Source organism: Falco punctatus (assembly GCF_963210335.1).
Source record: "Falco punctatus genome assembly, chromosome: 3".
Lineage (NCBI taxonomy): Eukaryota > Metazoa > Chordata > Aves > Falconiformes > Falconidae > Falco > Falco punctatus.
Window position 1 is genome coordinate 11548410 of NC_137582.1, and position 27845 is coordinate 11576254.

Genomic DNA, 27845 nt, shown 5'->3' on the forward strand with positions numbered 1-27845 from the left:
ATAAATAAATGCACACATATACATACATACAAAAAAATGAGTTTCATTCAAGTAAATAAATTTCTTGAACGCATACAATAAGCGTATGTATTAGCTACATGGAAGTTCATAAGCAGATTGGGCTGTTGAGGACTTCAAATAATCTGTATTTTCCTCGAAGGACCTTTTAAAAATTTCCCGAGTCTCAACAAAAAAGATATTTCTCAATGTTTTTCTACTGAATTTTGAAGAGAAAAAGAAAGCCTATCATCCTTGCCATGCTCGTCATAGTTAATAAGAACATTTAATTTCTTCTTGCTCTACTGAAGCAAGACAGGAAAGTCATTATACTTACAGCTGTTTCAGGTTTTCATAAACCTTTTGTGCTCCTAAGTTTTACTAAGAATGTGAAAACAGTTAGATTTGTTTGTGTCTGTACTGAATTCTACATGACACTCTTAAGCAAATTTAAGACCATCCTGTTCATTACAGAAGGTCTAACCTACTTAAAGATCTACTGAAACCAGTACAAATCTCAGTAAATAAGTAGTACTTACCAAGAAGGATAACACTAGTGTAAACGGTCAATTTACACATCTGCCAGTAAGGTTCTTTTATATTGGTTTACTTAACTCTAAATACTTTATTTAGTTCTGCATGCTCAGATTATTCTAGTATTAGTTATGTTGAGCTTTCATTCAGAACAGTTTTATTTCCTCTGCCTCCCAATCTTAAACGCATGAATAACCAGTTACACTGCATATGTACAATTTATTTGAATTATCAGATTTACAGGTTAATTTAGTAGGCTGTGGCAATTGCCATATTCATTACAATGTGTTACATCTCTATTTGCATTCAAAATCCATCGACGTTTTGTACAAACTTTTTTTGTTTTTTTCTAAATTTCAGGATTGATAGTACATGAAGGTGCATCTGTTTATCGAGTGTTTAAGCGCTGGAGGGCTGTGAATCTACACTGGGATGTATTAAATTACGATAAAGCCACAGACATAGAAGAGAGCAGTCGAGGAGAATCCTCAGCAGGAAGGACATTGTGGTTACCACTGACTGCATTTAGAAACAGAAGTTTAGTTCATCCAACACAGTTAACTTCACCAAGATTTCAGTGTGGCTACGTATTGTTACATCTGTTCAACCGCATGAGACCTCAGGAAGATTCATCAGAGGATAACGGCTCTGGGGAAGTAGTGATGAGAGTGACCTCAGTGTAAAGATTATGCTCACTGTGCTACACAGATAAGGATAATGTGCCCTGATGTTACAGGACTTTGGAATGTAGTTACAATGAATGGTGAAACCATTAACACTTGAAAAAACATATACACATTTTTCTAAAATTTAATGCTTTTTATATGATCAACTTAAACACAAATACATTTTTCTGGAAAAAAAAAAAGTCTCTTGGTTTTTATATAGTCGGGTTTATTAGATATTTTGTTGATTTGTACCTGATGTGTATGCAGTATAGTTTAACTCCTAGGTCTTTGAATGATAAGGAAACTAATTTTTTAAGTAAAAAATTATATTTAAATGTATTTTCTTAAACTCTGGCTTTAATCCACTACTTTTATTTTTCCCACTTTCATGAGGATTAAACTGAACAACCTTCTTCCAAAACGAAACATAATGTTGACACAAGTCAAGTATTCTTCCTTTTCTGGCTTTATTTTGTTGTTGTTTGTAGCTCAGTTCAGGTGTATGAAAGCAAGTAAGGGATATATTGTCCCTTGCCTTTGAGCAGAAAGTCCAGTGGGTGTTCTACAAAACCTAAGGGAAGATGCGAACTTTTCTCTTCCTTTAGCTCTCCCACGTGGGCATGCAAGATGTCAGACACAACTGTGACACAGGCAGGAGAAGTCTTGTACTTCCTCTCGAGTCTCTGAGTTCTGCAGAGTGCTGGTGCTGAGCTTGTGCACAGAGGTGACATTACCTCCTGAGCAGCGGTGCTGAATTTAGCAGCCTGTGAACTTCTAGTACCATTCTAACTATAGGACATTGACATGCCTTTTTTTTTTTTTTTTTTTTTTAAAGAAGAAATGTACATTACAACTTCTAGAGTGATAAGTCATCCTAATGGAAACTGAAGTAGAAATAGTGCAGAGCCTTAATTTTGCCAGGTAATGAATCATGATATTAAAAATGGGCCAATATTCATCTTCATCATGATAGCTAATCAATGCTATGAAGTTTGCTTCTCTGTTTTTCTCTCGTGGCAAAAATTCTAATATAATTTAATCAAATGGAAATGGAAATAATTTCCAAGTTAATTATTAAGTCTGTTGAAGATCAAGATGAAAAAGTAAGACTAAAATGACTCTGAGAGCACCAGCTTACATAAACCAGTTTGTGATAGGATGACCTTGGCTGGCTGTTCAGGCCCTCACCAGCTGCTCCCCACCCCCCCCTAAACAGGACAGAGGGAGAAAATAAGATGAAAAAGCTTGTGGTCTGAGACAAAGACAAAGGCATCACTTACCAATTACTGTCATGAGCAAAAGAGGCAACACGGGGAAGATTAATTTATTGCCAATTAAAATAGAGTTGGATGGTAAGAAACAAAGACAAAGCCTAAAACACCTTCCTTCCACCCCACCCCACTCGTTCTTCCTAGGCTCAGCTTCACCCCTTCACTCCCAGCTCCTCCACCTCCTCCCCCCAGGCAGTGCAGGAGGGTGGAGAAAGGAGACTGTGGCCAGTCCATATCAACTCTTGTCTGCCACTCCTTCCTCCTCACACTTTTCCCTGCTCCAGCATGGGGCCTTCCCATGGGCTGCAGTCCTTCAGAATAAACCTGCTCCAGCGTAGGCTCTCTATGGGCCACAGTTCCTTCAGGGCATGTCCACCTGCGGTGGTGTGGGGTCCTCCAGGGGCTGCCGTTTGGATATCACCTGCAGCATGGTCCTCTCCTTGGGCTGCAGGAGATACCTGCTCCGCCATGGTCCCTCCAGAGGCTACAAGGAAATACTTGCTATACCAGCATCGCTCCAGAGTCACAAGGAAAACTGCTCGGGAGCAGCTGTGTCTGGCACAGAAAGGCTGCCCCTGCAGCTCCTGCCTCCACCTCCCTGGGCACCTGCACCCCATATGCAATTAGTTTTTCTGTTTCAAAATAAGTTGCAACCAATGGCTGAAATATTTCAGAGTTATTTTGTGCAGTAGCTGGAGTGCTGTGGCTAGAAAATTCCCTCTCAGGGGTCAACAGGCTGGTGCTGGAATCAGGGCATGCCTTCTCTTTATACAAGGCTCACATGCCAACACCAGACACAGGAGGCTTCTGTAACTATACTTGGAAACGAGAGAAATAATTTAAGCATTGGTGCTAAGAGCTCTTTATATATTCATAAACATTTAGCCAATGAACTCTACACAGGGTCCAGTGTTCTGCATTGCAGTCTCACAAGCGCAAATTTACACTTACTAAATCTACAGATGACTTTCTGCTCTTTAAACAATTAATGTGAAAAGCAGGTACATAAGCTGTGAACAACAAAATACTGTCTCCAAAAAAAAAAAAAAAAAAAAAAAGCCAGTTTATCTCCTGCACAGCAAATTACCAATATAGGACAAGCAATCTCATTGAGAAATTATGAGAATTCACTTCTAGATTGCCTTAAAGGAGGAATGTGTGGAGAAACACATGAGAGAAACTGTGCCTGGGGAAACTTGCTGTATTACTGGGAATTAATTGTTCTTAATTACTACTTAAATGAAGCCTTCTTTCCCAGAATGACCACAACTCCACATGACTAAATTGAGATCAGAGTTAGTATCTCAAAAAGCACTTGAAACACAAGGAGAATAAACCGTTCTGTGATCAATATCATTAAAAGGTTATGCTTCACGCCTTTTAGATACTTGTGATCTCTGGGATTTAAAGAGTGTTTCTGTGGTCTTTTTACAGCATCCTAAAACGAAAATTGAGAATTATACAAAAACATTCTGTTGTAAAGAAATCTTTTTCATTCACATCCAAATAATTAGTGTGTTGGAAAAAAATGACTCACCAGAAAAGATCAATATATGTAATTTAAGAGAGGACAAGTTCTCTATGTACAAATATGTGAAAGTCACAGGGGTCTAGAACACTTTGCAGCTTTTGAGGGAAAAAAAATGGTCCAGTTCAGAGTAATGAAAATTGGTAGTGAGAAAAATGCTTAGGACAAATATCAGAAAAGCCTTTTTTATAGTTGAATTGGTTTATCATTAATCATTTCTATGGCACAATAGTTTTGCATGTGTCTGCATTTACATGTTTCTGTATGTAGAAAGCAAGATCAGGAAATGATCAACAGTGACAGGATTAGCATGGGCAGGGTGCAGCTGTAAAAAAGAAAATGAAATCTATGGCTGTATTTTCCTGGAGAATGTTTTCAGTAGCAAGAGTGCCTAGTGCAGTATATGAGTATTTCTTCAATGACCTTGTGTTTGGATTTGTGCAGTTCTGCAGTACTTTGATCAGCTACATGCAAGATAGATGAATTCAAATCAGAACAGGTGCAGAGAGGGGATGTCAGGATGAAAAAGGAGTAGTGACTCTATTTCACATGAGGAAATTAGAAGAGCATGCCTTGTTCTCAGTTAATATATTGCAGAATAAAATTTATTTTAGGCAAAGAACAAGCCTAAGAAGCACAAGAACTCAAGGATACAAATAGATCACAAATAAATTTAGCTGGAAGTTCAAGGTAGTTTTAAAATATTCATAGAATGAATCACAGACAACAATTCAAGCTGGAAGGATCTGTGGGAGGACATCTAGTCCAGGCTCCAGAGTCAGCTCTGAGGTCAGACCAGGTTGCTCAGGGCTTAAGCAATCAGGTCTTAAAATTCTGTGAGGATGGAAATTGCACAGCCACCCTGGGCAGCCAGCCCCAGTTCTTGACTGACCCCAGAGTGAAAAATTATTTCCTTCTGTCCTACATCTTCTCTTGTTCCAGCTTACGCCCTTTGTCTCTCTCCCATAATGCCCCACTGTGAAGTGGATGGCTCTGTCTTCTTCAGAACACCTTTGCAGGTCCTGATAGGCCTCCCCTGAAGCCATCTCTGCTCCAGGCTGAACATGACTTGATCCCTCAGTGTCCCCTCACAGGACAAGTGCTCTGGCCCTCAGCCAGCTTGGGGGCCTTCTGATGAACTTGGGCCAGTTATTTCATGTCTTTCCTCTACTGGGTTGTCCAGGGTGCTGTTGGCCATCCCTGCAGCCAGGGACACTGCTGGCTCATGCCCAGCTTGTGCCTGCCAAGGCCCCCAAGGTCCCTTTCCGCAGAGCTGCTCCTCCCAGCCGGGCAGGGACCGGCCAGCCGGTGTCCTTGCGCCAGAGCTTCCTGAGCAGGGGCAGCACTTGGTATCTGTCCTTGATAAATGTCATGAGGTTCCTGCTGGCCTCTCCCCCAGGCTGGCTAAGTCCCTCTGAATGGCAGCCCTGACCTGACTGTGTGTCCCTGCAACCTGGAATCATCTGCAAACTTCAGACCAGAACTGTCTGTCATCTCCAGGTCACTGATAAAGACGTTGAATGGGACAGGGCCCAGCACAGACCCCTGCATTACTCCACTTGTTACTGGCCTATAGACATTGTAGGTGCCATTAATCACCAACTTCTGGATCCAACCATCCAACCAACCTTTTTACAATTGAATTGTCCAACTATTTAGATCTCAGTGTCCTGGCTTTGAAAGAAAGCTGTTGTGGCAGACAGTGTGGAATGCCTTATACTGGGATTGAGGTAAATGACATCCACTGCTCTCCCTTCAACCACAAATACAGTCCTTCAAATACAGATGGCAACCAGGTGGGATAGGTATGATTTACTCTCAATAGAGTCAAGCTCACTGTTCCCAGCAATCTTCCTCTTCTGGAAACGGTCTCCAAGAGAACTTGCTCCATGATTTCTGCAGAGACCAAAGTAAAGCCAACAAGACTGTAGGTCCCCATGTTGTCATAGAATCATGGAATCATATAGGTTGGAAAGGACCTTTGAGATCATCAGGTCCAATGGTTAACCCAGGACTGCCAAGTCCATGACTGAACCATGTCCCTAAACACCACATGTATACTTGTTTAAACACCTCCAGGGATGGTGATTCTACCACCTCCCTGGGCAGCCTGTTCCAATGCTTGACCACCCTTTCTGTGAAGAAAATTTTCCTAATATCCAATTTAAACCTCCCCTGATGTAACTTGAGGCCATTTCCTCTTGTCCTGTCACCTGTTATGTGGGAGAAGAGACCTACATCTCTCATCCCAAATCTAGGTTCTTCACCTGGTCTGCAAGAGCTGATCCACACGTAATAGTTGAGATACTTGTTTATTGCATGTCTGCGCAGAGATGGGTGCTAGTTGGTAAATCCACAAAGCTAGCACACCTCTTAACACATAGTAAAACTTTTTATACACTTTGAGCAATTGTTTACAATTATGTTTGGTCACAATTAATTCTCATTGGTTCTTACAAGCCTTGTCTCCATTTAAAGGTACCAGTGGTCTTTTTTTTTTTCACCATGTATGTTCTGTGGGGAGGGTGCTTTGTTAATGGAGAGATTTCTCTGCTAGAGGGTGGATCTTTTATTATGTCAATTAGGATAGTTCATAAATAGTTCAAATAATTTTTTGTTTAGTCTCATTAACCATTTGGTTCTCCTTGAGCTTATCTTCTTGTATTCCAGCTTGACACATTTATGGTGTCTATTCCTTCTCCCAAGGCCATATTTTGTTAATTGTTTGTAAGAATCTAACTAACATCCTCTGTTTTTCAAATTCTTCCTTTTTTTGTCACTATGGATATTTACATTTTTTTTCCCTCTCTTTTTATTTTTTAAAATAAGTAATCCTTATGTCACCCCTGCCTGCCTACAAGCTCCTTTCAGGGAGCTGTAGAGAGCAATAAGGCCTCCCTGAGCCTCCTCTTCTCCAGGCATCTCTATTCTGTAAAGGACATATTCATGGAATGATGACCAATATTGAAATCTACCTCAAATCCATGTACAGCAGCACAGGAAAATACAAGCAGGTGCTATTATGCTAAGAAGCATACTTCTCCCTCTGAAACCTTAACAGGGGTTTTAAAGAGAACTAAAGATTTCCAGTGGACTAAATTTGAAAATAGTTTGTTATTATCTGTCAGATTCATGGCTCCATTAAAAATTTACTAAGGAACATGAACAATTTCTAATGATTGAAAAAACATGAACTGTTAGCAAGTTTTCTGAAGAGAAAAGAAGACGCTCTTTAAAACATTTTGTCTTTCTTGTTTGCCTTACATAAAAGAATTCATTTTCATAAACCTCATATGAATTTTAAAAATGCCTAGTGTTACCAATTCCTAGAGTTACCTGTTAGTTGTTGTGTAAGAGGAGATAAACCATGTTCACCGCTGAATTTACTGCGTTAGAGAGAACACCAGAAATATCTTTAAAAACTGGTAATATTTGTATTTCATTTAGTTAAAATCAGAAATGAGGTTTCAGATCTTTCCACCTTCACAAATTTGTTGGGTGGATACTGACATTTCTGCTGGATTTAAGAAGAGATATTTATAACGCACTGCAGGGTGCAACCACAGTCTGAATTAAAGGTGATGCATACATTAAAACTAGCTGCATGACATAAAATATAAAGGAAACACTAGGAGACGGGCCACTTTCAAAGGAGCATAAACACCTTTCAAAGGTCACCTGTGGGTAATAGAAAAACAGCAATCAGCAGCATAATTTTCTCCCGCTGTGGCCAGTCAGCTATCCTGCTGGCATGTAGAAACCCCTGATCATCTTCCTACTTAACGATCTCCTGCCTGACAGACTGAAACTGTCCTTTCCCCTGGAGTCTCCACATGTACAAACTCTAGGTGAACTTCACCCTGACTCATCACCATTTGCTCTCTTAGTTCAGAAGCAGTGGGCTGGAGGGATTGTCCTCTGAAGGATAAAAGCTGTTACCAGTCAGGTGAAAATTTGTAAAAGCCTCATAAAATGACTTTTTCAGCATGAAGCAGCTGGCTGGAGCCAAACACAGAACTTGTTTTAACAGCAGCCTAAGCAAGCTTGAATCAGGTCCATGCTGGCAAGTCCGAGTGCCAGAATTCAGGATCAGCCATGGGCAGAGACCAGAAGTGGCACCAAGGTCACTGCAAAAAACAGAGTTAAGGTGAATGAAAGGGCTTGGACAGCGTTGGCTTGGTGACCCAGAGAACTTCCTCCAGCTCCTGTATCTCCTTCCTGGCCCAAAACCTTGCTTTGTCCTACACATGAAGCTGGAAGAGGAACAGCCAAACTTCTGAAAGTAAAAAATTATGTTGAATAATTCACCCACAGGTCCCATTTTCTAGGCCTGACCACCACTAGTTCTCAAGGAAGGAGTTTTTTTAAACTTTTCTCTTTTAAATAAACTTCTATTAAATGCTTAGTTTAAACTTTTACCCTGTCAGTTTTGAGAAGCAGGGGTGGGGCGTTGGGAACCATGCAGCCAAACCCAGGGAACTTTGGTTTTCTAAGGAAGCATATCAAAGTCACCACATGCTCCTCATCCCAGTTTTGCTAGAATTCAAACTGTTGAACTGGAGCGGCTCAGTCTTTGGAGGGGAAAACTGCACTCCGCTGTAAGCGACAAACTGAATGCAAGCGATGCCCCCCCCCCGTTCGCCATGCCCCTGCAGTAAGGCTTCACCTAGTGCAGCACCGTGTTCCAGCTGCCTGGGAAGCGCCCCAGTTGATGGGAAGCCTTAGTGGGCTCCATTACCTCTGGGACTGGCTTTGGCTCTGCTGTCTGCAGCAGGTCTCGGACCCTCTTTGCCTTTCTGCTCCGCTTCAGGTGTCCCTGCCAGCAGAGCTGCCCCAGAGGAAAGTGTCCCTTCCTTCCCCCAAGTGCAGCCCACCCAGAGAGCTGTGGCCAGGGCTTGACAAACAGGTGTCTGTCCTCCCTCCTGCCCACCACAACCTATACACCACAGAGTAACCTGAATAGGCAAAACAGTTTTACTATCAGTCGCAAACATATGAACTCCTGCACAGATGCACAGACGTACTTGGCTTTGTCTTTTCTAACACAACCAGTCAAAAGGAACAGTGGAGTCCGGTGCAGGGACAGAGGTAGTGCCAGCTGCATTTCTTCTGCCAGGGAGCATCCCTGAATATAACTTTTTTATCTTTCTTATAAAGAAAGAAATTAAAAGCAATTAAATCCAGAAAAGGTCCAAATAATTTTAATAGAACATGTTTTGTCCCTTCAGACATAGCTTCCCAAACTGTGCAGAAGGCAAGAAGACAAGGAGATCTACCATCCAGGCACAGATTGGCTCTGGGTAGCGTTTCTTGTTAGACTTTGCTGTCTCTTGTCCCAGGCAGATTCAGCTTGTATTAATGAACTTTAGAAAAGAATCTGTATAAGCTTTTACACTTTGAAACGGAAATTTTTCTATACTTGGGCAGACATTAGCAATACATTTCAAGGTACATTCAGTGTACACTGGGGTGGAGTGTTCGTTCCCACCAAACACATCTGGGTTATCACTCAATCCCAGATGTTAAGGTAATTTATCCACATCCCAGTTTGCTGCAAATGACAGTTTGGCATTTGGCCATGACACAAGAGTTTCTAAGAGACCCATTCAACCTTTACCCTTACTCAAGTGTTTATCACCTTCGTAGGACATTAATTTGGGTTTAACATTTTAGTAAAACACCCGTTTACTCCAGTGGAGAAGAGTGTGCTTCACGTTGTTTATCAATTAAAACACTTTTTAAAAAATACAAACACAATCTTTTGTGTAAGTAACAACCCCTAATGACCAATACACCATTTCCAGTCATTCATAAGGATAAATTAGTTTTCCTGTCCTCTTTCCAAATTTTTTTTTTGTGACATTTTCTAACTCATCAGTCAAGAAAAGCCCCAGGCACACCATGCCTCCCCATACACTGAAAGGTGTATACTCTGCATGGTAGGACAGCATTAAATTCACCATTTAGGTCAAACTATCACTGACCTGCTGTGCCTTCACCCGGTTGGTGGACGGTGTAGAGGTCAGACAGTCTCTTCCCAAGCATCATTCAGATGGGCTAAATGCTGTAGTTAAGGAGCTGCATGTCAGCATTTGCCACTGTTTCTCCAGCTGACATGGACTCTGCTCATGCCACAGCAACCTCAGGACCTGAGACACATTGTGGCCCACAAAAACCACCAGAGGCCAGCAGCTGTCCCACGATGTGCACAGAAGACATGACCATCTGTTGCACAGTTCAGCTGAACAGGCCTTCATTCTTTTGCTACATCTCCCCATCCTGCCTTTCCCTTCCTTCTCATCCAGGTTTGTTCATCTTGCACCATGGGTGGAAAAATGTGCTAGCCCTACCAAAGGACAAAGGCAAGTTACTTGGAACCAGACGTCCTGGAGAAAGAAGTTGTTCCATCCCCCACCCAGGCCTTTCATTATGTACTGCCCTGCAGCAGCAGCAAGAAAGATCTGTGGTGGTTGCAGTGCTGCGTCCCTTTACTGCTGCACTCCGAACTCAAATCCCCACCTGTGAGGGTGATGGTCCTCAGGAGAGGAGCTGCATGTAAAGCCTGGTCCTCAGGACATTGCTGGACCTGATACCACCACCAGCTGGAGCCAGGCATGCTCTGCTGGGAAGGACAAACTGAGGTCCCTGGCAGTGGACAGACTGCTTTCTTACCTTGTTAGCAACTCCAAGCCTAAGGATGCCCAAATACTGCCTCACTCCTTCCACGTGCAGGCCAGCTCTCCTGCTGCTGGCCTTCCCTCCAGGTGCCCGGGACCCCTGTCACACTTCATTGCCCTGCTCTGGGGCATGGCCACCAGCAGGGCCAGCCTCTTCAGCTGACTGTCTGCAATGGGAAAGAGCTTCACCTCTTCTATTGCAGCTTTCCAGAAAACACAGGCATTCTGTTTTATATACCAATACCAAACTCCCACCTGGGAATTAGTCTATATGCAGAGAAGGAGAGGCCACTTTTGGGCAGGCGGAGTAGGGGGACAGCAAGGGGGGGCACAAAGTAATCCTAGCAGAAGCTACTTCAGACAAGACTGCAGGACACTGGGATTAGTCCTGGGTGGAAACAGGCAGCAAATCAGCATTGATCAGCTGTTCCCCTTGAATCTGTTCACAAAGTGTCACAACCGTCTCCTGGGTGCCTGCGTTTGTGGCTCTTGGGTGCTGCCTGCCCTTTCCTTCACTTCTGGGTGGGAAAAGCAATAGACAGCATTCACTATAGGACGTACCATATGTTCAGTATCATGTGGGAATATAGACTTGGCATCATGTCTAAGCTGTCTGTGCCCAACACTATCTTGCTGGTGCCTGTTACATTTTCTTTCTCCCTCCCAATGCCTCATTGGCACACCGGCTTTGAGGGCTCAAAAATGCTGAAGCCTGTGGAGCTGCCAGTTGCCAGACTGAGATGCCTCTGGGTATTCATCGCAGCTGTATCACTAGAACCTTTTGCATTTTTCATTTCTGTATTGCCTTTTTTTCCCTTTCCCATTTCCTTTGTTTCCTCTTCACATACGATAAAATTAGTCCTTTGGAAGGCAAGGTGATTCATCTTCAGGTCCAGTTGTAACAGTTTTTGTCGTCTGATGATCTCTTTACAGTTTGTTGGCAGCTAAGGAACACGTACTAACTGCATGGTGAATAATACTCCCTGCATCTCTCTCTAGATAAGAACATTACCCTGAAGAACAACATTATTGATTCTGGGTATTTATAGATATTGTTATAAAGATTCTGAGATGTCAACACCACAGAGATGGAAACCACTCCTAAAAGTAGAGCCTGAGTAAAAAATACATTGACAGTAAATTTAAAATTATCACTCAGATGATCAGCATACTCAGTTTTAGAAAAGATATTTGATGGTATAGTGAAATATTACTGTATTGCATCTTCTTGAATACTTCACTACATATAAAGAACTGGACCATTTTTCAAGGCAGTATACCTCTTTCAACGTTGTATTCAGTTATAACTAACAACTTCAAAATGAAGGATGGATTTTTTTTTCCCCACATGTACAATTTTGACCATCTACCATAACACAGCTTATCCAATACCTTCTGGATATGATGCAAGAAAGCTTGGGAAAACTCTTAAGGCCCTGGTGTGCATCTTGCTATCTAGTTTCTCAGTTATCCTCCTTGAACTCAGAAATTTCTCTCACTTTTAATCTCAATCAGCTGAAAAGAAAAAAAAAAAAAAAAAAAAGTGTTGATTGGACTGGGGAGTGGGTATTATGTTTCCTTGAAAAAATACCAGAATGCCTTTTCTGGTTTCCCTCTTTTTGGCTGAAATTTTTTTACGATGTACTTTCATTCATTTTTGAAATTCATTTAATGCCCATCATCTGATGTATCTTTTTTTCAAAAAACAGCAAATCGTTCCATCCTTAACTTTCTACTATGGTTGGTAGTTGCATGTTTACAAAAAATCTTCAAGCCTGTTAACAGTGTGAATCAACTGGTTGCAGAAATCACAGATAAAGCCCAAAGTCTCTTCAGTTCAGTTGGCAAGTGGCCAAGGCAGCACAGGAAAAACAAAGCTATTGATGGAAAGGGACACCGGCAAACAGGGGCTTAGGCTTTCATCCTGGCTTTGCTAAGGACTTTTTCAGTCACTTTGCCTCTCTGTGCCTGGATTCTCCTCACCCTTTATGTAGTCAGAGTTTAGATTCTTAGACTTCTTTATCTTAATATGCAGCTTCCTCGCTGTGCATACATGGGCTATCACAAGGAGGCCCACTCTCCAGCAGGGCCTTTTAAAGCCCACCTAAATTTAATGTGACGTAATATAATATAACCGCATCCTCGCTCTGAATCTCAAGGATAATACTAAACTTGTACTACATATGAATCCAGGATTTGATGCTGGCTTGAATACAATTAATTTGATAAGTAAAGATACAGTGTATGGAAAAAAAAATAATGCAGATTCAGTTAGACAGACTTACTGTTTCCAGGAAAATATTTACAGAAATCACGGGTGTAATTGAAACTCTGGTTCTAATACACATATTCAAATGCCATAATTTTGATTGAGGGGGAGATTTAAAAAGAAGATATAAAGCCAGTGATTAGATTTTGAGGCCAGGTTTGGTAAGGAGAAAATCCCCACCATTTTTATAGAGCCTTCCTTTATAAGAGAGAAGGCATATTTCTGAAAAAACGATGATCCAGATTTTATAAATAAACTGAAGACCCCGTAGCATTTTAGCTTTTGCCAGCCTGGGCCTCTGTGCTTACATGAAGTCTTTCAAACTGAGCTGCCATTTGCTCTTTCAGATTTTTGGTTTTTTTTTTTCATCCTGTTCAACTCAAATTCTCAAGTGGTTTCACAATGACGAAACAGTTCTACTCAGCCAAAGTGGAGGACAGCCAAAATACCCAGATAAAGAGATTTTCAGATGAGCTGAGGGAAATTCGTTATGCTGAAGGTACATCATTATTTTCAGTAGCATTTGGTAAAGTGGAACAGGCAGTAGGTGATTATTAATCATAGAAACATCAGCACTTTGGCTCCTCTATGCAACCTTTCCTCTCCTACTTTAATATATTGTTTCTCTGCAGTCACGCTTGATCTGGGCTATTAGTCTGACTTACACTGTACATATTATCTCAGCATCGACAGCGATGTAGAAGTTTCCTCTGCAAAACTAAAGCTGGGGATGCTGCTGTTGTACAAAAGCAAGCTATAATGCCATTTCAACCCAGAGCATTTAGAATGCTACAACCTACAGAACAGAAGTGTGCTATGATTAAATATTTATTTCCACCTACATAAAAGACAACCCATTCTCACCTACAGGCTCACCTTTTCTTGGTCTCATCTGTAAGTCAGATTAGCCTTGAAGGTATCTGGAAATGGGGATAACTACTTATTTGTGAGCAATCACTTATTTGTTCTCTTCTGCAGTAAGTCCACAGATTAATGCCAGTGAATTGCACACTGCTGTTTAAAGGATAAATTAGAGCAGAAGAGAGAAATACTACAAAGGAGAGGTTAGATTTTTCTGTAGAATTTTTTTAATTAAATCTTTATTAAATCACAGTATATTTAACTAAATTTTTTATTTAAAGAGGACCAAGTAATACAGAAATCCACCTGTAGGAACCTAAGCTCAGAGCTAGTCTCTGACTCTGACCATGAGAAAAGAAGAACAGAAGGATCTCGTGCAAGTTTCCCTGTGTGCGCACGGCAAAACCACCAGTAATGGCTGGCTACTGGTTTTAGAGGAAGCTAAAGGATTATAATACCTGAAGCTGGCAGATCATAACAGTGGCATGTACCATAAAGGTAAAAGGTTTTTTTCAGTAGTGAGTATTCTGCTGTTCTGGCATTGAAAGTCTGTTCTTCTTTCATGCACAGTGGTCAGAGACTGATTTGTCCCTCTACAGCTCACACTTTGTTAAAGGAAGAGACAAACTAGTAGGCAGCAAGAGACGACAATGTCCTAAGAGTAGATGTGCTGCGGCCTTCCTCCACTGCCCCATAAACCAGCTGCTTTAAACAGATGTTTGAATGCTAGGTAGCATAGATATGAGCTGGGGTACGGGAATGGCAAATTTTCCGCAGAGGAGCTCCCTTCACTGATACTATTTCTAAATCAAAGTTCAGGCTTTGCAGTCTGCAAGAAGATCAGGTTACCTGACCAAGGGGTTCCTCATGAAATCTGGATGGGGCTCCCCGTGTACATGCACACATCTGTTTATCCCTGAAGTCTGAAAAAAAAATCTAACCTCAATAAACTACCATATCCTCTGCATTCCCCAGTCATTTTGCCTGAAAAGCAGAACTAGATCATTAGTGGCAATGACAAAAACCATAGCAGCAACACAGTGGAGCAGCACCATTGAGGTGGTCCATAAAGTAAGAGAAAGCACGTGTGCTGTGCTGCTGCACAATACAGGGGCTGCAACCTAATGTACGTTTAGACTTTCTCATATCACAGCAGGATTGTCTCAGTGAAGATAGAGAATTCATTCCCCACCGCCAAAAAAGGGAGGATAGATTTTGTTCATTTTTTTCCCCAGTGATGCTTCTGGAAGACAGCTATGTCTGCTCTCTCCATTGTAAGAGTGCAGTGACAAGGAGAGACACAAAGACCTGTGAGAAAACCAGCTCCCCTCTCGCCTGCATCCTGACTTCTTGTTGTACATCAATACCTATGTGTGCATTACAGAAGTAGGTAAAGTGATATCTAATTTGTCCAGTAAGTGTATTCTCCTCTAGACCCAAATGTAATTCAATATCGGGTGCATAAGCAATTCCACTATCTAAATTGCATAAAATTTGTTCTTAAAAAAAATAAATAAATAAATTGATTCAATTCTGCTGTTGTGCAATGCCCTCTTCGAGTTAGGTTAATTAAGCCAATGTGGTTAGTTGCACAGGGAGGAGGTTTTTTTCTGCCTGGAATAAGCAGGGCTGGGATATTTGGGCCTTATATCTTCCTGGGATGATCACTTCTAAATGTAAAAATCACAAAAGCAGTTAGTGCTTGTCTGCTGTGATTGAACTTAGCTTGACAGCCGGCCAGCGTAATGGCAAATGTGCTAATCACGATAAAAGCAGGGCAATTAATCAGAGTATGGCAAGGACATGGTGTTAACAGTTTTAAAAGCAAGCAAAGGAAACCTTCCGGATTACAAAACGTACTTTTCTCCCCTAGGGAGCTTTTGGGTTACCTATTATGGAAATGTTTACTTTGGTAACACTAGTGGGGAAATGGTGCAGTGACGCTGCTAATGGTTATTTAGCCTTGACGTTTCACAAGGTAAGCAAGCAGTTATCTATACAGAGGGACAGCAGTAAAAGTATTTCCTACCTCCTCTGTGATGAGTCTCATAAGAAAACTTAAAGCAGAAAAGAATACACAGTATAATTCAGAAACTGAACTACTACAGCAAGGAAAGACCTTTTCCTATTGAAGTCAGAGGAAATTACATATGGCTAATAACTCAGAGACACCTTTTGGTCAACTGTAATAATCTGTGGAGTTAAAAGTTCAAGAACAAGAGCTTCCTGCTAATACTTCCGGTAAAAAGCTACCACTTTTATGCCTCCATGGCTACTTACTAGCTTTTTTCTATTTTTTTTTGCTAGAAATACATTACCTACTTAAAGGAAGAAAAATCCCCTTGAAGCAAAGGCCTGGGAAGCTTTCATTCCGTATCCAACTCCTGGGCAAGTAACCAGTGCTCTCAGAGAAACACCTGGATGGAAACACAACCCTTGCTGTAGCCCTTTGCGCAGAGCCCAAAGCCAAGCACTGGCTCAGGCCCCTCTGTGTACGTACACAGGGGATCCTGCCCCATGAGCAGGCAGTGGCTGGCAGGAGGCCACTCAGTGCAGCACCAGGCCAGCCAGCAAAGGGCTGAGTGAGGAAGAAGAGCAGCAGAGCCTCCTAAAAAAAGGGGCAGGTGCAGGGAATCCACCTGGGCTTTTAATGGCTAGCTCTATTCACCTGGCACCGCACTGGCTAGGAGAGGATGTGGTTTGAAAACTGAATGTCCTGCATTCCTAGTTGTGCTAGCTCTGCATTTTGCTGCCTGTAGCTTTAAGGACACCAGCTTGGTACGTTTGTTAGTTTTCCACAAGACAATTACCCAGACTGAGGCAGAGCAAATGTACAGCAGTGTTTCGTGTTTCACCTGGAGTCACTGGCTCTTGGACTCATGCTAAGCTATTTGCCAAGCTATAGGAGGATTTCCATGAAAAAAGATCACTGATATGGATTCATAGCCTCTAAGGCCCAAAGGAATCATTTCCACAAGTCAGGTGGGTATCTTGCCAAGCCCAGACTGCAAAATGCAGGTCCATGTGTGGGAATCTTGAACAAAACCTCTTCTCTCTTTTATTAACAAGCAGCTAAGCTCGGACCTCTTAAAGAAAAAAAGTACATCCCAGTAAGACCATTCAACATGCGTTCCTGTGCTAGCTGATGAAAGAAATAACAATGACAGCTACGAAGTGGAGGTCTCTGTCCTCAAAATAAAACACTGTCATTTTCGTAATGGCAGAATAGACCCCAGCTAGCAGTGACCCACACTTCTCCCTTGCGGAACAGAGGGATTGCACTTAGCCATATATTAACTCAGAAGATGACAACTTGCAGACAAATTACATGAGGTAATAAAAAAAAGTAATAGGGAACCGCCTGCTGGATTGTCATGAACAAGAGCTGTGAGAAAATGTTCACCCTGCTAGGAACTGCCAGGAGCATCAACATTAAGCTGCTCTCCCACTGTAAATCTAGGATTGCCAGCTGCTGCTGCCACTGGGTGATGTTGGACAGACTCGGCCACAGCAGGGGACATGTACAGAAGACATATCCCTTCTGACAGGTACAACACCAAATGCCCATGCTCTGCGTGTATGGCAACAGCAAACTGAGAAAAGAGAGTGGGAATGCGGATGGAGAGGGAGGAGTGCACACACACACACACAGAGCCACTTACAGGAGCATTCCCAGTTTGCTCTCGCACATGCAATGCTCAGGTAACCTGTACTGTACTGGTTCCAGGCCATCCCTAAAGATGTATTAACTTAACATCAAAGAAAACAAACCCTTACCCACCAGCATCGCTGTTTCAGCAGGGCTTGGCTTGCTTTGCTCGCCGCTTGAACATGGATTCAGACCGTTAATTCTTCTGCGTGGGTTTTGCAGGAAATGCATTTTAGCACAACAGTAATTCACAATGCCCTGAGGGTATTCCCCTTCTCCTTAGAAGAAGGGAGCAGCGTGGCTGCTGGTCCTTTCCCCGCAGATGGAGCCCTTGCTCAGGCGAGCGCAGCGCGGCCGCCCTGCTTGTTGGCTGAACCCCGGCCAGGGGAAGCCAGACTGCTGCAGGGTTGGCTTTCAGCTGCTCCTTCTCTTGGTCTTATCAGATTGTGGCTTGCCTGCTTTTTTTTTTTTTTTTTTCTTTCACTCTGAGAGATTTATATTAAATGATCTGGTTTTATTAGCAAATTCCAGAAGGCAGGATGGTGGGGTTGTGTAGAGTGGGACTGGCAGCTTGCTGCTGGCCTAACAGGGGATCAGGATCACAGGGGGGACTTGAAAAAATATTCAAAGTATGTAAGCAGAGTTGACAAGTAACCATAGGTTGCTGGGGTTTTTTTGGAAGGAAAAGATCCTGTTCTGCCAGAACCGGTAGAATCTGACTGTTTTTATCCTGTTTCCTACCAGTGCTTGTGATTAGAGGTTGACCTTTCTGTAGGACTCATTTATGGATCGCTCTGTGCTTGCACAGGTGAGGTGTGCATTACAGTTTACCATCCGTACAAGAGGAACGGTGAGTGGCTGAGCATGGCAAGTCATGTCTCCTGGGAAGAGCCAACACAAGTCTGCAAATACTGTTTTCCCCTAAAACGCTGCAGGTTTCAAACTTTGTTTTATCCTGAACTAGGAGGAAAGAATTTTAAAAGTGTTTGCAGAGTAGAGCTATACATCCACATGAATCATGTGAAAACCAGTAAGATGATACATGTTGATGAACTCCAAATGTTTTATTTGGAAGCTGCTATCATTTCATTGAACTGTTTTGAAGTGTTTTTGTTTGAACAGTGAAGGGAGGCAGTTTTGGAGGGCGGCTGGTCAGGTTGGTCAGGAGACAGGTCAGACTCGGAAGGACAGGAACGTAGTACAGGTTTTATCTAACCCCAACATTTAAAAAAGATTTTCAAACTGTTTTGAAATTATATTGGTTCTGTGTCAGTAAAACTGATCTCATTTCTCAATTCAAGGGGAATTAAATAGTTTCATCTAAACCCCAATTTTTTTCAAGAACAAACTCAGCAATACTTTTGATCCTGAAGCTTCACATTTCTTGGCTGCCAGTGCAGCAGAGAACTAGATTATAATACTGAGACAGCTGTTATCAATAATAGTAGTCCAAGAAACAACTACATGTCTCAGTATATACTAATACAGAGTCCCCTATATTTTGAATATGGTCAGGCTATAAGGAAACGCAACAGCATTCCTGGAAAATTGAGAGCTGTGACATAAACTAATGTCACCGCTCAGAAAATATGATGAAGATAAATGCATGTACTGAATATACTGCTTTCACACTGGGTAAGCAATGAAGTCCGAGCCCCCACAATTATGAAACTTTCTGTGATACTGCAAAAATATTTAGTTATTTATGATACAAAGCTACAAACTTTTTATTAGTTTGGAACTGAACCTCCCAGGTTCTCACCTGAACCTTGTCTTGAGTGAATCCTACAAAACTTGCATACATTTGTTCTTCAAGAAATAAAGATTTCAAATGAACTATTGCATGCCAGTACATCTTTGGCAGAGGAAAAGTTCAGACTGCAAGGGTCTGCTCAAGGTCCACTGTCTCCAGAGAGCAGGTCTTTGGAAAAAGTCTCCTTTGCTCTCTCAGAGGTGCTGTCTTTCTCAGCAAGACACAGGCAGCAGAAGGCCCTCAGACCAGCTTTGCAAGATGACAAAAATTATAAGCAGTAGAACCTAATTTCCAAAATTGACTTGAGCACTTAGGAGCCATGCAACTAGAATACTTATATCTATTCTATTTGCTATTTGGCACATGCATAATTTGGTACTTAAAACATGTAAGCTATCTTGTCATGGGTAACATGATTCTTCCCAGTGATTTAAACTTCCCAGTATGAGAATGGACTTTATAGGAGCCATAGTTTTTAATCTAACTGTTGTGACAATACGTGGGCTTTAGTTAGGGTAATTTCTACTATTTAAGTGAAATAGAAATTTGATGACCTTGTTCATTAAGAGAATTTAATCTTATTAGAAAGGTTGAAGAAGGAGAGATGGGCAATTTTCTCTGCAGAATAAACCCATTAACACCTTCTTCTTACAAAATAAACCAGAATAATCTTTCTGCATGTTATGAGGATAGAAAAGGCATCCCTACCTTTTTATTTAAATAGGCACTGTTGCTTAGCAACAAGAGCTGATATTGCCTTCCAGGAGTATCAGAAAAAACACGATTCAGCACAAACATTTATCATTTTCACATGAATCGTTCACCTTGGGTAATGATCCAGAATGACTGTTTTACAGGAAAACATTCATGTGTAAAACAGAAGAAAATTAATTTCATGCTGTCATCAGCCGTCAGATTTTTCCACACAAACCAGCCTTTATTTGCAAAGGCTCTATCAACAAACCCCAAAACATTTGGGGGATAGCTTTTAGTATTTAATAGTCTGAAATCAGGAAAAGCAAGGCTGTAGCTCCTCTTTTATACATGCAGTTAATGGTTTATGGTAAAATCTTCCTAGTTTGGCCTTCTGAGGGAAAAGTGGTGGTGGTGGGGGGAAGTATTGTGAAGTATTTCTGAGAGACCTTCAGGCCATCTGCTAGGCGGAGAGAAAATACATTGATTTTAAATCAAAATGAAGCAGGTAGGGTGTGAAAGCCACCACAGAAACAGGGAAGATGGTGGGGGTGGGGGGAAACAAAGCAAAAATACCTGCGGAACAAACAGACAGAACAGAGTATTTAATAGCAAATTATTTAGTACTGAAAGAAGGGCAGCAGTTTAAATTGTCATTACTTTGTAGAACATAATGCAGGAAAAGAAACCAGGACAACACTTGCAACACCTTAAAGTGCCTGGGTATGCTGCAAACAGATGTAATGCACTGATGGCAGCAAAAGCGCCTCAGCGCTGGAGCTGGCACTATGGGCCCTGCTTTAAAAACTCAGGTGGGCTTCAGGTGTCTTCATCCCTCCCTCCCCCTGCTCACCACTCACCCCTGGGATGTGCGGAGGAGGAAAGGGAGGCAGGAGGGGACACGGAGCCCTCCTCAAGTTTGCCATGTGGAGGTCCCCAGTTAGGGGATGAGCCAGGACTCTCCTGCACTAGGCTCTGGGGATCAAGGCCAGAAGTAAGACAAGCCCTGCAGGTCTTGCTTGACACCCCATCCCTCGCAGCACCCTTGGCACGGCACACCGAGCCACGCACCATCCCCTCTGTAGGGCTGGAGAGGAACCCAAACGTAACTGCAAGGTGTAACCGGCTCCATGTTCCTTCCTGTGACCCCAGGCCCAGCGTAAGGCACTGTTTCTTCGGCAGCTAAATGGCAAAGCCTAAAGCCGAGCAGGGCTGTATCCTCATAGCTATTTTAGGTGCCAGAATGTCCTCAGCGAGTCCCAGACTGTGACTCAACGTCCCCTCCCCTTCAGCTGGGGATGGAGCCAGTGCTGCAGTTTGGATGACTTCTCCCTTCAAAACCCAGAGAGGGGCCCAGAGACACTCAGCAAAGCCTGGGCAGTAAAAACTAAGATGTCTCACACTTTCTTTTTTTCTTAAACATCAGAAACATTTTGGTTTTGAAAAGGAAGCCCAAACTTTCCTTTCTCCAAGAATAAATATTTGCACAAAAATTGCGGCAGCCAGCATTACAAAATGATCGTTCCCTCACATGACAGTCATTTCTATACTTGCCTGTGCAGTCAATCATTTGTGGTTTATTTTTTGTGTGTTCATGACCCAGTGAACAGCCTGTCTGACCTTAACCTCAAACATCTTCCCTGTAACTTTCAGACGCATGTTTGCCTAAGTAAGGACAACTAAAGGCATTTAAGATGCCTGATAGCATCTGCCTGGCCTTCCTCTGCCAGTGCAAAAGGGCACAAGTCTTCCTCAGGGACTGTCTTGCCCCTGCCAACCTTCTGTGGATGTCTCAGATGCCCTTGTGCAGCTCTAGTGGCAACCAATATCTGTGTTTTCACAACTAAATTGAGCCTTTGATCTAATGCTTTTCCTGAAACTCCAACTCTAAAAAGGAATAAATGTGTCAGAAATCCACAAATGTATGGATTCCTTTGCAGTGACACGTTTCCCTGCAAACTGCTGCTCTGCATTGCTATGATTTTCCCCAATATGAGGCTACATTTACATTTATCTGTAAGGGTATTACAGGAAGAATACCTTATTTAGAAAAAGAAAGACAGGCTGAGATTATGGAGCAAGGAGTAGTTATTGATGACCTTAGAGAAGACCCAGAATGTTTAAATATCAACAGTGTTGTTTCTAACTTTTATTCATGCACTGTGCATTATAGGGGCAAACTGAGCAAAGCTCTTAAACATAACTGTTGCGGCACCGTAGGCAAATTCTGTAGAGGAAATTGAGTGAAGTCCAGGGGCCTTTCAAATAGTGTCTCAGTATTCTGAGCTCAGCACAGTAATTTGGTATGCACCTTTTTTTTCAGTTTTTTTTTTTGGTTTAATGTGGGTGACTTCAGAGTTGTACAGAGTGAGGACTTGACCCTCTTGTAATACCATAGTTCTCTCCTCCCCCCTTGCTTCCAAGCATTGCTGATGCTGATGCTGTGCCCTACAGAACAACATCCTGAGCAACCAAACATCTCTGTTGGCCTCAGAAGGCAACAATAAGAGAAAAGACACGATTCTCCATTTTCTTAGCTCTATTTTTAGGTTGACATCAGTCTTGCTTTTCTTGTTTTTCTCCAGGTTTCCCCAAGTACAATATTAAAGAAAGAGTTCAGTTCTCTTAACACTCAAGTCTTGGTCCAGTTGTTCATTTCAGTGAGTGCACTTGGGGCATTTGTCTGAAAAACTGGGTATACTTTGACATCCAGCCGTGAGGAGAATGGACTAATTTTTTCCAGTCTTGGCAAGATGAGCGCTTCTCTTAAATCAAAACAACTTAGTCATATTATGAAAGATGAGAACCTTGCGAGTTTATATTCCTTGCTGTGTTTGGGTATTTGTGTGGGCCCAGGGCCAGAAGCAGGCAAGGGGTTTGAAGAAGCAGGGAAGGATCCTTGCATTGCTGATTTGGACAGCGTTTCTGCCTCCTCCAGATGGGTCTGGGAATCACCCACACCATGAACTGCTGCTTAGTGACGGTACAGTTTGTATCAAGTCTATGTTGACTGGTCATGCTCTGGCTTCCAGGCATCTAAAGGAAATTAAATGTATTGTCAGGCATCAGAACCAGTTGTTTGAATACTGCTGAATAACTGACTGAGCAGTTAACTGTCCTTATACAGCCTCTTGCATCTGAAATTATCACAACTGGCAGGCCCTTTTAAAAATTAACAAAGGGAAGCAGAGATGCTTGAATTTCTTTGGCTGAGCAGAGGTTACAGAAAAATTCTAGTGTTGATTACAAAGATGCAGCACAGCCATCTCAAAGAAATCCAGAGGTTTCTTCATTTCCCAAATTCTCCCTGTGGATAAGAGACCTGAAAAAGCAGCGTGCCTCCGTGACCAGATTCCTGACTTGCAAGAGTCTGAGGGAGCACAAAGTGCTCTCCTTTCCCTGCTCTCTCTTCCAAATACAGACACGCTTTTGTTGCAGCCTGCAACAAAATAGGGCCTAAATACGTAGAGTACCACACCTTAAGCAAAATTTTAAGTGAGTAGTCCCATGAAAGTCAAGAGATGAGGATGGTAACTCCCAACAAGATTGGGTTTTCAACTCTGGAGCATAAGGATTTTAGAAAAGAGGGTGCCAAAAAATATTTAATTTGGAAGACTTTGAGCAACTCTGACTAATGGCAGGGCAAGCAAGAAGTGAGCTTGTGCTCTGTGTCAGGGATCAGCTGAGACAAATACCAAAATATGAAAACAGCTGCTGACAAAAAGGTCCATGTAGCTGAACAGTCTGTCTGACAGTAGCCCAAAACCAGATGCCTAGAGAGAAGCACAAGTATAGAGCAAGTGTATTTTCCCAGCACAGCCTGCCAGCCCCCAACACTTTGTGCCTCAGGCATTTCCCAAGCCAGAGATTGTCTGTTGTATTTAGCAGCTGAACACAGACTTCTCCTCCACAAACTTGTCCAGCCTCTTCTTAAATGACGTGAACACTTAGCATCCACAACACACTGTGGAAAGAGTCCAAGGCTTTTAACACATGGCAAACAAAGAACTACTCTAATTTGCTATGGATCTGTTACCTGTTGGCTTCACTAGATGTCCCCTAATTTTTTTTAATTTTTTTTTTTTTTAACTAGCAGTCATGGTAAATATTCTGCCCCTTCATCCCTTAAGCCATCCATGGTACAGTGACCTTTGTCATACCCATCATATCCCTGCCACCTTAGTTATTTCTTTTCCAGATGAAACGTCCTAGCCCACACTGCAATGCCAGACTCAGAAGCCATCGCTGATGCTTTTCTGGTGCCCACAGCACCCCGGCCTGAGAGATCCCCCCATGTATTTGTCAACCCCACGGGAGGATTTCTTGTAGAAAAGCTGTGTTGGTTCCTTCCTATTGCCGTGTTTATCCATGTGCTCACTATATTTCAATTTACCATCCAGCTTCACAGGACCATATTTGACTCCTGTGGGAGAAAACGTCTTTTAAGCAAGAGATTACACATTACCATTTGCAGTTTAGCTTTCAGCCCTGAATTCCTTTACTCTCTTTATTAGGCATTTTGATGCAATTTCCCCTTGCTTTTTCTCATTTTCTGGCAGGCGGAGGGAAGGCTGCTTTACCATGCTCTCAGATTTAACCTGCCAGAGGTTTATGAACTCCAAAGGTCAGGCTGTGAGGCCCTTCTGTGCCTTCATCAATCTGCCTTCCAAAAAAGTAAACCCATGTTCAGAAATCAGACATCCCTCTGATCTGAAGATAAGCCGGTCTCAGTGCTTTTGAATGAGTTTCCCCTACAGATGGTAAATACCAAGCAACTCTAAAAGACCATTACTTGAAAGAACCGAACCAACAAAAAACCCCACCCTTCCTTCTCTTTTTACAAAAATAAGCCGGAGAGCGCGGGGTCTCGTAACATGTGCCTGTGTCGCATCTTCAACAACCTTTCCTCATCTTGTCAGGACATGGTCACATCCACCTTGTCACAGCTGCCTTTGTTGCTTCAGAGCAGGCGCTGCACAGCATGAACTCTTTGGAGAAAATCACATCCACCTGGATGCCAGGAGAGCCCTTGCTGAAAAATGGACATTTTTAGTAGCCCCTGACCCCTTTTCTCCCCTCTCCATCCTTGGCTTATGGCAAGGCTAGGCAGCCCCTGCGCCCGGCCACACCACACCAAGCAGACTTTCCACTCATTTGCCACTCCAGTATCTAACAAATGACGTTAAGGTGACCCAAGCTGCCAAACACCCGACATGAGGCCTGGCATGCCCAGGGCATCCCAGAGTCCCCTCCCAGCTGGCCAGAGCTTCCTCCCTCAGACCCGGCTCCACAGGGAAGGATGGCATTCCTTCTCCCTTTTCACTGATGACATGCAGACAGCGAGCTCCTTGCTTTAAGACTTCAGGTGTCCTACGCACACACAACCATGCAAATGCTGTGATGCCACAGCAGCAAGAACATACTCTTGCAAAACCCTTCGCAGGTTTTCTATTGCATCCCAGGCTGTTTCAGGCAGCTGCATTTCCAGGACATCCCTTTCTGTCCTGACAGATGAAGTGCCTCCTCGCTCCTTCCCTTCCCCAGCTGCACAGCTCTGCCGTTACAGTCATGTGCCAGGCATTTCCTTGCTTGCTTGAGCTTTCCCTTCCTTCTGGGCTCTGGAAAACGCAGTGGGTCCCACCACAGTGGCATCACTGCTCCCCTGCCATTGCAAAAGGCAATTTTTTGTGGTGAGCAAAGAAAGGGAAAGGGAGACGCAATCACATTTCAAAGGGAACATCAGCAAGTATTCAGGTTTCGGCAGTGAGAGTGGGGAGGTGGCAGGAGTGGAGGTGATACCTCCTGGCCAGATCCCGCTGTGAGAAGGCCCTTGGAATGGCTTCGGCTCCCCAGTGAGATGGGAGCATGCTGAGGAGTTCATGGGAGATTAAAAAGCAAACCCAAAACTTACCTGTCACCTGGGGACAGATACAGAGAGAGAAAGTTTGGGTCGTTTCTCTGCTGTGCAGGTACAGGAATACAATGCCAGGGAGAGAAAAAACCCAAGCCAGTGAGCTGGTCCTGTCCCAGCAGTGTCACTGTGATGACCTGCTATGTTATGAAAACTCACCAGCAGCTCAGCCTTATGCTGGCAATCAGTAAAAGCCATTGAGGGTCATGATAAACATATGCCTGATTTTCCACTACACTACTTTAACAATGAGGATTTTAACAGTTTGATTATGTGGAAACTCCCCACCCCCCACCCCCCGCTGCCAGCTGATTCATCTCGTAGTTCTACATATCACTGTAAGAACAAGCATCAGAAAACGTATTTACTGACGTTCACGCACGGACTTCCACCTCCACTGAGAAACGTGAGCAAGATTTGGCCAATGAATGGTCACTGACTTGCAACCTCCTCAGTCGATCACCTGGACTGCCTGCCAAGCAAATGGCCTTACTCATCCTATCAATACTGAGCCATTCATCGTTTGTATTATCCACGACTACGTAGGCAGAATACCTCACACACTCACAGGAGCTTGGGTAACTCCAAGAAGAGTTACCCAAGAGGAGAAGACGTTGCAGCTCTCCTACCTTCTCCAAAGCAGGTGCTGAAGTTAGTTTGCTCCTGTAATTGATGCCAAATAAAACAGAAGATGCTTCATTCAGTTAAGGAATGAATCACTACAAAAGTACTGACACTGCTGTGGAGGGCTTTTTTCAGACCCCCAGCAGCCAGTCACACATGAGATCTGAGCTCTGACAACTGTTATGTGTCACATGTGTCATGTGTTAGGCAATTCTATTTCCAGGTTGAAATGCAGGTAGCCACTCTGCAGTGCCGTGTCACAAAAGACACATTGACAACCGTAATACCACATGAGGTACATAACCATAAAGTAATCAAATACAGTGTAATTCAAATCCAGAAATAAGCTCTATTCTTCAAAGTATTTTCACAGCATACAATAGACCAGGAACAGACTAGAACAAAATTTGGGTGTCAAAAATATAACTTGCTATGAATAAACATAGAAATATTTTTTCAGTTGTCCTGATAAAGGTTTAGGATATTTCCTTTATATGACAAGTGATAAAGATGTGAAAACACTTGATAAGGCAAATTATAAACAATAAATTAGCTAGACTTAAGATTTCTAGCTAGAAAAAATATTTTTTTCTGAAGTTCTGATGCCTATCTGCGGAGACAATTGTGTGGATGGAGGGTATTCAAGAAGTAACGGAAACTTCTCAAGAATGGCCATTTACATGATTGAAAAAATATTTCAGGAGCCATCAAAGACATGCAACATGAAACTGTTAAAAATATTCATTCTTTTTGGCACAAATCCCTCTTTGCATTCTCTCTCATCTTTTTAAGATTACTTTTTCCATCTCTACCATTTATGTGAGCTTAAGTCTACGGCATGCAATGTTTCTTTAAAAAATAAAGGAAGACTAATCTATTCTAAACCAAAGAGCCCAAAGTATCTTTAGTGCTAGAAGGAACAGTTAAGATTTCTGTTCTGCATTAAAAGTATCAGGGTCGTTTATAAAAGCGTCAGGGTTTTTTATTTTTTTAAAAGATCCCTCCTTCTGGTCCCTCTGGTTCCCTCTCTGGTGCCCATTTAGTAACTTTTGTATTTATAATGGCTTAATTTGATATATCTATGGCCAATTGGATTGCTGCACTCATATTTTTAAAATTTGTATTAGTAGAGCCTACTTGGAAAAGATTTCCATTAACTAGTTTAAATCTCAGACACGCCTCTGTGATCATCCAGAAGACAAGGGAAAAATGACCTGACATTTCTGTCCAGTTTTCACAGAAGACAAAACAGAGGGAAAACCTGCTCTGTAGCATGCAGCTGTACAGCAGGGGTGCATGAAAATAAACATCCCTTAAGCTATTTTATGGAGAAAACTGATTTAATCTATTTAATAGCATGCAGTAATGCTGTTCAGTTACATGTATTTTTGTTAGGCTAAGTTTGGAATC

At 42.5% G+C, this 27845-nt stretch overlaps 1 protein-coding gene across 2 annotated transcripts in view; it reads left to right on the top strand.

Moving 5' to 3' along the window:
* The window catches only part of MARCHF11 (membrane associated ring-CH-type finger 11), a 98082-nt gene extending 70237 nt beyond the window's left edge, over positions 1–27845 (top strand). For both annotated transcript variants that reach the window (XM_080377789.1, XM_080377790.1), the window contains one exon: positions 892–27845. In XM_080377789.1, the coding sequence (XP_080233915.1) occupies positions 892–1214 (323 nt within the window). In that variant the 3' untranslated portion in view covers positions 1215–27845. The remainder of the gene's footprint in view (positions 1–891) is intronic.